At 40.8% G+C, this 12,771-nt stretch overlaps 1 protein-coding gene across 3 annotated transcripts in view; it reads left to right on the top strand.

The window, feature by feature from the left end:
• Positions 1-12,771, top strand: part of HECW1 (HECT, C2 and WW domain containing E3 ubiquitin protein ligase 1) — a 414,968-nt gene that overhangs the window by 324,018 nt on the left and 78,179 nt on the right. For all 3 annotated transcript variants that reach the window (XM_077269169.1, XM_077269167.1, XM_077269168.1), the window contains 5 exons: positions 3,636-3,737; positions 5,414-5,564; positions 6,706-6,824; positions 9,804-9,925; positions 11,224-11,409. In XM_077269169.1, the coding sequence (XP_077125284.1) occupies positions 3,636-3,737; positions 5,414-5,564; positions 6,706-6,824; positions 9,804-9,925; positions 11,224-11,409 (680 nt within the window). The remainder of the gene's footprint in view (positions 1-3,635; positions 3,738-5,413; positions 5,565-6,705; positions 6,825-9,803; positions 9,926-11,223; positions 11,410-12,771) is intronic.

The following is a 12,771-nucleotide window of genomic DNA, read 5'->3' as shown; positions in this document are numbered from 1 at the left end:
GGGGGTACTGTTGTGAATTTGCTTTTTGCTCCCTCTAGTGGTTACTAGTTTTTTGACTCTGGTTTTTCTGTCATTCCTTTTATCCGCACCTGGGTCGTTAGTTAGGGGTGTTGCTATATAAGCTCCCTAGACCTTCAGTTCAATGCCTGGCAACGTAGTTATCAGAGCTAGTCTGCTGTGCTCTTGTCTACTGATCCTGGTTCCAGTTATATCAGCTAAGTCTGCCTTTTGCTTTTTGCTATTTGTTTTGGTTTTGTATTTTTGTCCAGCTTGTTCCAAATCTATATCCTGACCTTTGCTGGAAGCTCTAGGGGGCTGGTGTTCTCCCCCCGGACCGTTAGACGGTTCGAGGGTTCTTGAATTTCCAGTGTGGATTTTGATAGGGTTTTTGTTGACCATATAAGTTACCTTTCTTTATTCTGCTATCAGTAAGCGGGCCTCTCTGTGCTAAACCTGGTTCATTTCTGTGTTTGTCATTTCCTCTTACCTCACCGTTATTATTTGTGGGGGGCTTCTATCCAGCTTTGGGGTCCCCTTCTCTGGAGGCAAGAAAGGTCTTTTGTTTTCCTCTACTAGGGGTAGCTAGATTCTCCGGCTGGAGCGTGTCATCTAGAATCAACGTAGGAATGATCCCCGGCTACTTCTAGTGTTGGCGTTAGGAGTAGATATATGGTCAACCCAGTTACCACTGCCCTATGAGCTGGATTTTTGTATTCTGCAGACTTCCACGTACCTCTGAGACCCTCGCCATTGGGGTCATAACACTGCAGTATGGGACTGTTAGTAGGGGTTTGCAGCACTTGATGCAGTATGGAACTGTTAGTAGGGGTCTGCAGTACTTGCTGCAGTATGGGACTGTTAGTAGGGGTTTGTAGCACTTGCTGCAGTATGGGACTGTCAGTAGGGGTTTGTAGCACTTGCTGCAGTATGTGACTGTGAGTAGGGGTTTGCAGCACTTGCTGCACTATGGGACTGTTAGTAGGGGTTTGCAGTACTTGCTGCAGTATAGGACTGTTAGTAGGGGTTTGCAGTACTTGCTGCAGTATAGGACTGTTAGTAGTGGTTTGCAGTACTTGCTATAGTATGGGACTGTTGGGGGTTTGTAGCACTTGCTGCAGTATGGGACTGTTATTAGGGGTTTGTAGCACTTGCAGTATGTGACTTTTAGTAGGGGTTTGCAGTACTTGCTGCAGTATGGGACTGTTAGTAAGGGTTTGCAGTACTTGCTGCAGTATGGGACTGTTAGTAGTGGTTTGCAGTACTTGCTGCAGTATGGGACTGTTAGTAGGGGTCTGCAGTATGGGACTGTTAGTAGGGGTTTGCAGCACTTGATGCAGTATGGAACTGTTAGTAGGGGTCTGCAGTACTTGCTGCAGTATGGGACTGTTAGTAGGGGTTTACAGTACTTGCTGCAGTATGGGACTGTTAGTAGGGGTTTGCAGCACTTGATGCAGTATGGAACTGTTAGTAGGGGTCTGCAGTACTTGCTGCAGTATGGGACTGTCAGTAGGGGTTTGTAGCACTTGCTGCAGTATGTGACTGTCAGTAGGGGTTTGTAGCACTTGCTGCAGCATGGGACTGTGAGTAGGGGTTTGCAGCACTTGCTGCACTATGGGACTGTTAGTAAGGGTTTGAAGTACTTGCTATAGTATGGGACTGTTAGTAGGGGTCTGCAGTACTTGCTGCAGTGTGGGACTGTTAGTAGGGGTTTGTAGTACTTGCTGCAGTATGGGACTGTCAGTAGGGGTTTGTAGCACTTGCTGCAGTATGTGACTGTGAGTAGGGGTTTACAGTACTTGCTGCAGTATGGGACTGTTAGTACGGGTTTGCAGTACTTGCTATAGTTTGGAACTGTTAGTAGGGGTTTGCAGTACTTGCTATAGTATGGGACTGCTAGTAGGGGTTTGTAGCACTTGCTGCAGTATGGGACTGTCAGTAGGGGTCTGCAGTACTTGCTATAGTATGGGACTGTTAGTAGGGGTTAGCAGTACTTGCTATAGTATGGGACTGTTAGTAGGGGTTAGCAGTACTTGCTATAGTATGGGACTGTTAGTAGGGGTTAGCAGTACTTGCTATAGTATGGGACTGTTAGTAGGGGTTAGCAGTACTTGCTATAGTATGGGACTGTTATTAGGGGTCTGCAGTGCTTGCTGCAGTATGGGACTGTTAGTAGGGGTTTGCAGTACTTGCTATAGTATGGGACTGTTAGTAGGGGTTTGCAGTACTTGCTATAGTATGGGACTGTTAGTAGAGGTTTGCAGTACTTGCTGCAGTATGGGACTGTGAGTAGGGGTTTGCAGCACTTGCTGCACTATGGGACTGTTAGTAGGGGTTTGCAGTACTTGCTATAGTATGGGACTGTTAGTAGGGGTTTGCAGTACTTGCTATAGTATGGGACTGTTAGTAGGGGTTTGCAGTACTTGCTGCAGTATGGGACTGTGAGTAGGGGTTTGCAGCACTTGCTGCACTATGGGACTGTTAGTAGGGGTTTGCAGTACTTGCTATAGTATGGGACTGTTAGTAGGGGTTTGCAGTACTTGCTATAGTATGGGACTGTTAGTAGGGGTTTGCAGTACTTGCTGCAGCATGGGACTGTGAGTAGGGGTTTGCAGCACTTGCTGCACTATGGGACTGTTAGTAGGGGTTTGCAGTACTTGCTATAGTATGGGACTGTTAGTAGGGGTTTGCAGTACTTGCTGCAGTATGGGACTGTTAGTAGGGGTTTGCAGTACTTGCTGCAGTATGGGACTGTTAGTAGAGGTTTGCAGTACTTGCTGCAGTAAGGGACTGTTAGAAGGGGTTTACAGCACTTGCTATAGTATGGGACTGTTAGTATGGGTTTGCAGTACTTGCTGCAGTAAGGGACTGTTAGTATGGGTTTGTAGCACTTGGTGCAGTATGGGACTGTTAGTATGGGTTTGCAGTACTTGCTGCAGTATGGGACTGTTAGTATGGGTTTGTAGCACTTGGTGCAGTATGGGACTGTAAGGGTATGTTTCCACTGTCAGGATGGCCGGCGGTATCGCCGCAGCGGCGAAGCCGCTCGGCGCTAAGCCGCGCCCCCTTTCTGGGACGCGATCATGCCGGATGTGTTAACTCTTCACATCCGGGATGATCGCCCCCCTCCCATAGCGCCCTGTGATATGCCTTGCGGGGACGCTGCGTCCCCGCAAGGTGTACGGACATGCTGCGATCTGAAAAGACGCGCAGCATGTCCGTAGTCGCAGGGCCGCCGCGTGCGGGTTTCCACGCATAGTGGAGACGGGATTTCATAAAATCCCCTCCACTATGCTGGAACATCTGGACGCTGCTTGTTTGACGCTGCAGCTCTGCGCAGCGTCAAACAAGCAGCGTTTCCTGACCGTGGAAACATACCCTTAGTAGGGGTTTATTCACTGAAAGTTCTCCACCATTCTAGGTGCTGGTGACATTAATGCTACCTGATCTAACTGAGCATGTCGTTTGATGTTGTTCTTAATAAATTAATATATTCAATACCAGTGAATACTCTCAACATTTTTCATAAATGACATCTGAACATATATTTTCATCTATGAATTAGCAGCTGTAATGAAAAGCTATACAGATATTTTTGCATTTGTGCCACATCTCTCCTTCCTGCTTTTTTGTTCTAGGTGACTGTCCTTTACCGCACAGCACCCCACCTGTCAGTCAGCTGCCTTCTCTGAGAGCAGACCATCATCATTACCCTACCATCGATGAGCCTCTTCCTCCAAGTAAAGTATTGTCTTTCATTTATTGTTCCCTCTGTAGAGCTCTGTTGACAATGGTGTCATGGCATCTATGAAGGACATGACGGATCCAGATTCCTCATGACCCATTATATTTGTTCATTTTAATTTAATGGGTATGTCAGGATTACTTGGAAAACTATTTTGGCTGAAAAAATCTAAAGCATGTTCTGGTTTTAAAAAAATCCCCCTTACAGTGGTTTATAAATCTAACTTATTCACAAAATATCCTTTAAGACCCTAATCTATGGGGAGGAAGTGTGCCCCCCGTAACTTCTTCACTGAAAAGATGGCTACATTATAGCTTATTGGATTAACGTCCCCAGAAGACATCAGAAAGCTGCTGGTTGAATAATCCGTTGACTTAGAGCTAACTCTCCCAACTCCTCCATGTACCGGACATGTGTTCTATGGGGGGCTCGGAGAAAGCTCAATGGACAAGGAAAAGGGAAGGTAGCAAAACCACAAATGAACACATATTGAGACAAATAGTAAAGAAACACATGGGAAACAAGCAAGAATGTGTGTTGTTAAAGCTTAGGTTCCTCAAAGTACCCCCTTTTAACTCCGATAACAGCTGTGTAACACCTTGGCATTCTCACAAGCTGCTTCATCAAGAAATGCTGCAGTGTATCAGAGCAAACGTACTTTGAAAACTCTCCGTGGTCCAAGCGTCAAATGAGTAATCCAAGAGGCAGGTCTCTGGTGGCAAGTCTTCTCCTGTGTGTGTGTCTAGGGAGAGGCTTGCCAGCCTAGTGGGGCCGGAGGAGCCACCAGAGACCGCTATAATGGAAGTATGATATCATGGACGGCTTTTAAAAGTATGTTTCCCCTAAAATGCTGTAGCAATAATGCAGCCAGTAGTGATTCATGCTGCCCGCGGTTACACTTAAGGGTGTGTGCACACCTACAGTATTTGCTGCAGACATTTCTGCATCAAAAAACGTGTCTCTTGGCAGGAAAAACGCTGCAGAAAAAGATGAGTGTTTTATGCGGTTTTTTTGGCAGTCTTTTGAATAGGTGAAAAACGCTGCAAAAGCACTGAAAGAGTTAGCATGCTGCAAAAATAAAATTGCTAGAAATCTGCAAGAAAAAAATAATCAACATGTGCATGAGAGTTCAGAAATCTCATTCTCTTTGCTAGGATAGTAAAATATTGTATTTTTTGCTACAAAAACGTTTGGGGAAAAAAACGCAACAAATACAATTAATATTAGGAAAAAGCAGAACACGTTAACAATGTATCAGTTTATTAATAGTGATGAGCCAACAAGCTTGGGTAAAAGTGTTATCCGAGCAAGCTCCGGTGCTATCTGAGTGACTTCGGCGTGACCAAAAATATGTTGCAGTCCCCGCACCTGCATGTCTCACAGCTGTTCAACAGCCGCAACACATGAAGGGATTCCCTAAGAAACAGCCACGAGACTCAAACATATTTTTCGAGCATGCCGAAGACACTTGGTTAGCGCCCGAGTATGCTCCGATAATATCTTACCCCAGCACGTTCCCTCATCACTATTTATTAACTAAAATTATTTTCATATACTTTTCCAGAGTAAAAAAAATTGTTGCAAATTGTTTTACTACAACGGAGGTCAGATTGGTATGTATGTATGTATATCTCTAGAATGTCCCTTCTAACCTCTATCTGTGTACTCTAGACTGGGAGGCTCGAATTGATAGCCACGGAAGGGTGTTTTATGTGGATCATGTGAACCGCACTACAACATGGCAGAGGCCTACAACAGCTGCAACACCAGATGGAATCAGTAGGTCTGGATCCATCCAGCAGATGGAGCAACTAAACCGCAGGTTGGTAGTAGACCAGGTATATCTGGAAAGCAAGAATGTGGCACTCTGCAATAGAGACAAATCTGTCTGCTCCTAGTCAACAAAATCATGTCCCTGCCCCAAGTCTTATCTAAAGCGAAACTATTGAACAAACTGTAGATAATGCTGCTGTTTATATCTTGTAATTGACACAATCAATATATGGGAATATTCTAAACTAGGTTAGGTCACATATATACAGTATATCAAATGTGTATACAGACCTCCAACAATTTTGTGCACATCTGTATATATAGATACAGAGTGATATAGGTGATTCTATTTGCCAGTGATTTTGTATATATATATATATATATATATATATATATATATATATATATATATATATATATATATATATATATATATATATATATATATATATAGTACAAACGTTTGGACACACCTTCTCATTTAAAGATTTTTCTGTATTTTCATGACTATGAAAATTGTACATTCACACTGAAGGCATCAAAACTATGAATTAACACATGTGGAATTATAAAAGTGTGAAACAACTGAAATTATGTCTTGTATTCTAGGTTCTTCAAAGTAGCCACCTTTTGCTTTAATGACTGCTTTGCACACTCTTGGCATTCTCTTGATAGTTTTGACGCCTTCAGTGTGAATTTACAATTTTCATACTCATGAAAATACAGAAAAATCTTTCAATGAGAAGGTGTGTCCAAACTTTTGCTCTGTACTGTACATATAAAACAAGGTTGTTTACCCACAATTTTGGAAATGTGCCCACAATTTTGTCTGGCCTATTATTGGGGTTTTGTGTGAAATTATGTCCGATTTTCCTTTTTTATCTCTTTTTTTTGTGTTGTTCCAACACATGCAAAGGAGATAAATGTGTATAATAAAACATGTGTAATTGCAATAATTTTCTGGGAGAAGTACTTCATTTTGTGGAACAATTTCATGGATGCTAACACTTTCAGCCATGACAGTATATTCCTCTCGCACAGTTGTAGCAGTCTAAAATGCACGTAAAAGTGATAATTCGATTGTCAACATAACCTTATTTTACAGAACTATGACAGATACATTTATGGCACTTTTCTCATTTTACTAATTGCAACTTTTAATGTTTTCTTCATAAAAAAAATAAACAAAGATATCAGAATATCCAGAGGACTATTGCAACAGAAAGGCCAGAAGAAGAAGCTGGTGCTCGAAATGATAGACTCCCTGGGGTTGGTGACTCGGAGACTGACCTATTGCAGCCAAGTTCAGGTACTACAATATATACTTATGTAAGTGGGGTCATTTCAAAATTAAGGAAATTAGTTGTTTAATAGTAGTATAGAATAGTATACATGCAATGGACACATCAGTGCAATCTTGGTTCAAAGTGGTTTTCCCACTTATCACATTTAAGGCAAAACCACAGTTCTAACTGAACATTGGATTTGCTATAAATGTCTAGAATAGGGAAACCCTTTCCATTTTCTGAATCTTATAAGAATATGAATAATCTTTTACTTTCCTTCCATTGTCACCAACTTTGCTATTTAAATCGCTAATGGATCCCCACCCAAGCTCATGTCAAAATGTAAAAGTAAACTTTACTACAGTACCGCTGTTGGTAAACGTTGGCTGTGTTTGATTTTTTTTTTAATTATTAAAATATTGAACTATGGAAAAAAACAATGTAAAGTATTAACTTCTTCAACGTATTCATTCAACTAACTCCTTATGACCAATATCTGATTTACAGCAAAGAGGGTAATGGTGTGCACTCTGGTCAAGGGATGTGGAGGTGCTGGTAAATCAGACCGTGTGGTCAAGTCAATAGTAGAGGAAAAAGTACCGCACACTCAAAATTGATATGATGCAAAAAGGTATATGCCAGATTTATTTACACAAAAAGAACAAGTCAACAATTGCCACTGTGTTAGTTTGTAGAGAGGAAACCCGACGTTTCGACCCTCCCGGGTCTTATTCATGGGTTTACTTGTAAGTCCAATAGTAGCTCCTATAAGATAGGCAGAGGGGTCCTGTTTAGGGTAAACTGCAGTGAACAGAGGAGTCCTTAGAGAGGGTCCACTGACGGTTCCTGTGGCATGAATAGAGGGATCCTGTTTAGGGTGAATCGCAGCTTGTAGGGCTGTCCTGCTCTGTCCTGAGTCCGGGGGTCAGCGGCGCATCCCGCGTCCAGCTGTGTAGTCCAGTACCTTCAATCCAGGACTACACAGCTGGGCGCGTAAATGTATTGTGTAAATAAATCTGGCATATAGCTTTTTGCATCATATCAATTTTGAGTGTGCGGTACTTTTTCCTCTACCAATATCTGATTTATGCGGACTGACAATAATATTATTGGCCCAGGTACAAAACTGCCAATTATTTGCGATCGTGTTCACCGAAAATATATGTTATAACTAACAGGAAGAGGTAGAAAATCCAGCTTCACAAACTTAAAAAAAAAATGTATAGTTTCTGTATTGGTGAATATACGGTAAGTAATCCAGTGAAGCGTAACTAAGGGTGTTAAACACCCGAAACGCATATATTTTACTATGCCTTCTCCATGGAGTCTGTAGCCATGCTAAGAATTTGGAATGTTGACCATTTTTTTCACTGGATTACTATTATTCACCAATAAAGAAAATATATTTTAAAAAAATTTTGAAGCTCGATTTTCTACCTCTTCCTGCTACTGATTGTGTCCAGGCAAAGATGCCATCCATGTTCCAAACTATATGAGAATTTTATGATGATGAGCTGGATTTTTACTCAATGTTATAACTAACTACAAAGTACGCAAGGACAAATTTTAAAAAGTTATATTTTTATTTAATGACTATAAAAAAGCAGTAAAAAAAACCCATACATAACAAAGAGAACATGAGAAAACCACAGGTAAAACACTGTGTGGGTACACCTGGATATAGTATAAAGTGCTAAGTACCAACCCATGGACGAAGCATTTCAGTGTGAAACGCGCGTCGGGTGTGATGGGTTCCCGGAATATCTGTGAGGTAATTTTATGTGTGTTACTTGTTTACATTGCTCTCCCTTATTTTGGCTCTAATAAACATACATGTCTTTGGGGTACTGAGTGGATTTGCATTTGGCCTTCATTGTTGGCAACTTTGCCTTATTTTCATGCTAAAATAATACCTAGTGTTTGGACAGTGATTCTAGTGTTTGCCGCTGTATACTTCCATAGACCAAGACAGGGTTTGATTTCATGACTACAGTACGTGATTTTTACATATGTCTATAATGGTGCCCTATATAATACTCATTGTTATATTGTCATAAGGAAATTATCTGACTATTGAGTGTGAACCGTGATATTTACATTGTTCATATAACCATCTTTGAGTATTACATGAGCTTATAAGCTGCCATAACGAAACGAAAATATCCAATGTCTATAGTATACTTTGTATAAACGGTGTCCATACCAACTTTTTGGTACTTAGCATATGCCCACTTTATACTATATCCGGGTGAACCCATCCAGTGCTTTTACCTGTGGTTTTCACATGTTCTCTTTTTATGTATGTCTTTTATTGCTTTTATATATTCATTAAAACATATATAATTTTTTTTTTAAATTGGCCTTGTGTAAAGCTTTGCTTTCTTTGGAGCTTATCGTGTATTTTGCTTTATGGCCATATATATAGGGGATAAATTATTTGGTGTGTCAATTTTATAACTAAACAAAGATCTGTAAGCTTGTACTGCGGCCTAATTATAAATCACCTAATCATATTCTCACTCCACTATATGATTGGCACAACTTTCTAACCAGTGACCAATAATTTCATTGATCCATTGCTTAGAATGTTGATATAAATATCAGAGAACCATAGTTTAAAAAATTTTTTTTTATCAATTTTCCATCATAGTAAAAAATCAAAAAGTTGTTATCAGTCCTCACTGGGACTGACTGCTGAGATCAACATTGATCGCTAAAACAAAGGGCATAAACGCTCATCCAAGGCGGACTTTGTAGAATTTGTGTTGAGCCAGCCATGCCAAAACGTTTTCAAATGACTGATGATATTTAAGGAATCAGGATCTATTGTATCAAAACTGTCCTGTTGTCCCAAAGAAGCTAAGCAGTGTCCAGAGTTTATGTTATAAATTGTATCATTCAAACAAGTCCTCTGTTCTTCAAGCTTCCTCTATCATCAGGTCCACCATGTGCTGACATCATAAAAACTGTAACAGCAGGTGTTTGCATTTTTATTTTCACAGATTTAAGAAGAGACGCAACATTAACACCAATAAACTCTCAGAAAATTACCCTGTTACTACAGTCTCCAGCTGTCAAGTTTATAACCAATCCAGAGTTTTTTACTGTGCTGCATGCAAACTATGTGAGTATTAATGGTACTTTTACCATACAGACAAAAAATAATATTATGGTCATTTTGTAAAAATATCAGGCAACATTTATCAAACCCTTTAACAATATGGTCCTTTTAGCCTGTAGCAAGAAATCAAAGTTTATCTTTTTGCAAAGCAATTTACGGAACTCTAATTGGTTACTATGAACAAGGACCGACAATATTTAATGTATTTTTTTGGATTATAAGAACACTTTTTTAACAGGAAAAAAATCTAAAAAATCTTTTATAATCCAGAAGCAGCTTCCTACAATTGCGGAGAATGCTAAAACAGTATCCTTTCCAATCACTGAGAGAACTGTGCAGCGGCACCATCCTCTCTCCTCCTGCCTGAGACTGATCGGTATCATCGGTGAAAGGCAGGAGGAGAATCTACCAAAACTTGCACATCACTAAAGCTGCAGGTCCAAACTATCTGATTGCACTTTGAGGTTATGTGATCAGTCTCATGCCTAAAAAGAATTTCAAAATATGTGTATTGATGTAGCAAATCTGTGTGTGCGTTCATGTAACAGTGCTGTGTGTATGTAGATGTGGCACAGCTATGTAGAGGTGTGTGCATGTAGCAAAGTTGTGTGTGTAGTAGAGTTGTGTTTGTGTGTAGCAGAGCTGTGTATCAATATATAGCAGAGCAGAGTTATATTAGCAGTGTGTGTATGTGTGCACCTCAGATAGTAGTGTACATAATGTGTTCTGTAATTTATATAAATAAATAAAAATATGATAATTGCTTTTCTTAAACCAATTTTCCAGGCCAAGGGTAATTTTAGTGCATCACTATAGTATGACAAATCCTAAAAGGATTACACTCTGCTTGCTGGTCTAAGTGTGTATTTAGATACCCAGAGGAGCATTGTATGGGAGGCCTTTCTCCTATCAAATCAGACCTCCTGCTTTGCACTGATGTGGGGCAAACACCCAGAAACACGTGTCTGCAAATGGCATGTCTGATTTGGCTTCTTATCCAAAGTGGTATGGGTGGTTATTTGCATATTTTAAATAAGTCTCCTTAAGCCAGCTTGGCACTCTCCACAAAGAGAAAAGTTCCCCCTTAGGCACCTTGATTTTTTTTTTTTTAAAGAGAGGCCAATGTAGTCACATTACACTGACATTTAAATAGTTAATCAAAAAGGGAATATTTTTAACTAAAAGGATAATAGATCCATGGAGTATTTGCTATATCATTTGGTCGCCTAGTTTTTAATGTGTGCAGTTTGACAACATTCTACTTCCATTTAATCTCTAATGTATGTTTTGTTCCATCTCAGAGTGCCTACAGAGTCTTCACTAACAGCACCTGCTTGAAGCACATGATTCTGAAAATCCGCAGGGACGCCAGGAATTTTGAACGGTATCAGCACAACAGAGACTTGGTGAACTTCATTAATATGTTTGCTGACACTAGGCTGGAGTTGCCCCGTGGCTGGGAAATTAAAACTGATCAACAAGGAAAGGTATGAAATGACTAACATATAGGACATAATATGCAAATTGCCTCTTCTGAGAAAAAGAGGACTTAAACTCTACAGCGCCACCTATTGGAAGTAGCGATCCTACAAGTCACAATCAACCCTTTAACGAGTCGTGCAATATGACTTAGGATAAAAGCCAAATCAGTATCTCAATTCGCAGACACGGTGTTTCGGGCTGTTGGCCCTCGTCAGTGCAAAGCATGAGAACTGATTTGGCTAGGTGAGAGGCTCTGGACATGGGGTCTAAGGGGTATCGTTTCTCCTTATGGAGAGTGACATACCATCTCTGGCTTGTCAAGGTAAGGAGGCTTATTTGCCGTACAATGCTCCTCTGGGAATTTAAATATGCAAATTGCCTCTTCTGAGAAAAAGAGGACTTAAACTCTACAGCGCCATCTATTGGAAGTAGCGATCCTACAAGTCACAATCAACCCTTTAACGAGCTGTGCAATATGACTTAGGATAAAAGCCAAATCAGTATCTCAATTCGCAGACACGGACATTTATAGGCCATGCCCAATGACAGTTTTACTTCTTCATTGCATATAAAATGAAGAACGAAGCCGTACAGTATATTATCCTAGCAAATCATATCTACAGCTCTTATGCAGAACTAAATGTCTGTATGATTACCGGCCAAAACTGAACTCTGTGTGATCTAGTCCCGCACTCATAAACTCTTACTTTGGTCCCCTATTTCTAGTTAACCCAGTGTGTTATGACCCCAATGGCAGAGGGTCTCAGAAATAAATACCAAGTCTGCAAACACAAAAACCAGCTCATAGGGCAGTGGTAACTGGGCTGACCGTATATCTAATCCTAGCACCACAACTAGCAGCAGCCGGGGAACGTGCCTACGTTGATTCTAGACGTCTCGCGCCAGCCGGAGAACTAACTAACCCTAGAAGGGAAAAGATAGACCTTTCTTGCCTCCAGAGAGAAGACCCCAAAAGTTGGATACAAGCCCCCAACAAATAATAATGGTGAGGTAAGAAGAAAAGACAAACGTAAGAATGAACTAGGTATTTAGCAAAGAGAGGCCCACTGACTAATAGCAGAATATAGTAAGATGACTTATACGGTCAGCAAAAACCCTATCAAAAATATCCACGCTGGATATTCAAGAACCCCCGAACCGTCTAACGGCCCGGGGGGAGAATACCAGCCCCCTAGAGCTTCCAGCAAAATCAGGAATCACATTTAGTACAAGCTGGACAAAAATAAGAGCAATACAAATAACCAAAAAACAAGGAAGCAGGACTTAGCTTAATTTTGCAAGAACCAGGACCAGCAGACAGGAGCAAACAGAAAGGACTGATTACAACGATGCCAGGCACCAGACTG

Source organism: Ranitomeya variabilis, chromosome 6 (genome assembly GCF_051348905.1).
Source record: "Ranitomeya variabilis isolate aRanVar5 chromosome 6, aRanVar5.hap1, whole genome shotgun sequence".
Taxonomy (NCBI): Eukaryota; Metazoa; Chordata; class Amphibia; order Anura; family Dendrobatidae; genus Ranitomeya; species Ranitomeya variabilis.
This window is presented reverse-complemented; position numbering and strand designations above follow the sequence as displayed.